Below are 2,101 nucleotides of genomic sequence, written 5' to 3' on the forward strand. Positions count from 1 at the left end.
GGGGGCCCCCCCCCCCAAAATATAAATCGGAGCGCCCCCCACCCAATCCAAACCCCTCCATCTGCAGCACACACCGATCCCCCCCAGCACCCTCGGGGGGCTCAGACCCCCCCAGGCAGGGACGGACGGGGCACGCAGGAGCTGGGGGGGGGCCCGGCCCCACGCACACAGGAAGGCGGGGGCGGGGGGCACGCGGTGCATGTCAATGAGCCCCCCCTCCCCAACCTGGCGCGGCCGCACGTCGGGCACTGACGTGTCCCCACGCGGACCCACGGACGTCACCGTGCGCGGAGGTGGGGCACCAGACCCCCCCCCGGCACCGAGAGACCCCCCCCAGGGCAGCCAGACACCCCCAGGACTGCCAGACCCCCCCGAGGAGAAGCAGCACCCCGATATCCCGAGCATCCCCAGCACAGCCCCGGGGTTTGGCTCTCCCGGGGGGGTCTTTGGGGGTACCCCTGCAGCCCCCCCGAACCCTCCAGCCCCAGCCGGGGGTACCCAAAGGGCCCCGCGGGGTCTTGGGGTGCAATGGGGGGGTGTCAGCACCCAGTCCGTGGAGGGGGCAGCGCTCGGGGGGGGTTAAAAATAACCCCGAGGTGTCAAAGGGGGACTTTGGGGTCAGGGGGGCCACAGCCCACCCTGAGCCCCCCGTGAGGGAGTTTAACCCCTCGCTGCCCAGGGCCCCCCAGACAGAGAGGGGCACAATGGGGGTGTCCCACAGAATGGGGACACGGGAGGGGGCAGCACCCCAGGGCTGGAGCACCTGTCCTTGCACACCTGTCCTTGCACACCTGTCCCTGCACGGGGGGGGGGGGGGGGGGCTTCCCCTTTACCCCCCAAAATGGCGCGCCTTTGCAACGGCCCGTGCTAGCCACGGGGGCCGCGGGCCCGGGCCCGGGGGGCGAGACACAGGACTCTGACTCCCCCACGGACCCACCGGCATATCTCGCCCCCTCTCTAGACCTTCGCTTTCCTGGCCCCCCCCCCCCCCCCCCCCCCCCCCCCCCGCCCCGGCCCCCCCCCGGGGGGGGGGGGGGGGGGGGGGGGGGGCTCTCCCTCTTACACACCTGAACCCACTCGCGTTCAGCAGCTCCCCCCTGCACACCTGTGGGGGATGTCACCAGGTTTGGGGTGGTGTCACAGGGTTTTGGGGAGGGGGGCACGGGTGGCCGGCCCCCCACTCACCTGGAGCGGGCAGGGCAGCGTGCAGGGGGACACGGGGCAGCAGCTCCAGCGGGGGCTCACGGCCGGACCCCCCCTCTGCAGAGAGACACCCCCTGAAGGGGCCGCGAACTGGGGGCCACGTGCACCCCCAAAACCAACCTCAGCTCCCCAAAACCCTCCTCGGCGGGTGGGGGTGGGGAGATGCTGGCTGGGGCGGGGGGGAATCACAGAGCATCCCTGGTTTTTGGGGTGACAGGAGCAAATGCAGCCCCCCCAGCCCAGGCAGGGCAGGGCCGCAGGGCCCCCCCTCACCCACGCCCCCCCCAAATCCAGGCTATTCTCTCTGGCGCCTGGAAATAGCCGGCGCACGGGAGGAGCCGGCTATAAATAGGGAATTGTGCCGGGGGGGCCACGGCAGATCCCGGGAGGGGATGCGCTGTGTCCCTACCCCCCCACACCCCCCCGAGACCCAGCTGCACCCCCGAACTCCCCCGGGGGCTGGGGGGACACGGGCTGTCCTGACTGGGGGAGGCTGTGGGGGGATTGGGGTCCCCACGACCCCCCCCAGCTCCATGGCACCCCCTCACATCCCCCTAATTGCCAGGGACGTTAATCCGCATCAGCGCTGCCGGAACCCAATCTGGGATGTGCCGGGGGGGGATTAGCCCCCACTTTGGGAACACGAAGGCACAGGACCCCCCCCCCCCCCCCCCCCCCCNCCACCCCTCAACAGGAGCACCCCGAGGGGGGCTGGGGGGGCTCAGCTGCCAACTCAGCACATTTCCCGCCGGATCCGTGTCCCCAAGCGGCTCTGCAGGGACCAGCCGGGGGGGGGTGACACCGTGCCGAGGTGTGGAATCCCCCCTTTTTTGGGGACAGCGACCCCCCCCCCGGTTATGGAGACCCCCCCCCACCGTGTGTAACCCCGCCTCGGCAG

The 2,101-nt window shown here is 71.6% G+C and overlaps 1 protein-coding gene across 8 annotated transcripts in view; it reads right to left on the reverse strand.

Moving 5' to 3' along the window:
* The window catches only part of HDAC5 (histone deacetylase 5), an 18,980-nt gene that overhangs the window by 14,473 nt on the left and 2,406 nt on the right, over positions 1-2,101 (reverse strand). For 5 of the 8 annotated variants that reach the window (XM_041426234.1, XM_041426232.1, XM_041426229.1 and 2 more), the window contains exon 3: positions 1,186-1,293. In XM_041426234.1, the coding sequence (XP_041282168.1) occupies positions 1,186-1,293 (108 nt within the window). The remainder of the gene's footprint in view (positions 1-1,185; positions 1,294-2,101) is intronic. The other 3 variants (XM_041426236.1, XM_041426235.1, XM_041426231.1) reach the window with 1 other exon arrangement.

The sequence above is a fragment of the Onychostruthus taczanowskii genome, unplaced genomic scaffold, assembly GCF_017590055.1.
Source record: "Onychostruthus taczanowskii isolate IOZ18803 unplaced genomic scaffold, ASM1759005v1 scaffold91, whole genome shotgun sequence".
Lineage (NCBI taxonomy): Eukaryota > Metazoa > Chordata > Aves > Passeriformes > Passeridae > Onychostruthus > Onychostruthus taczanowskii.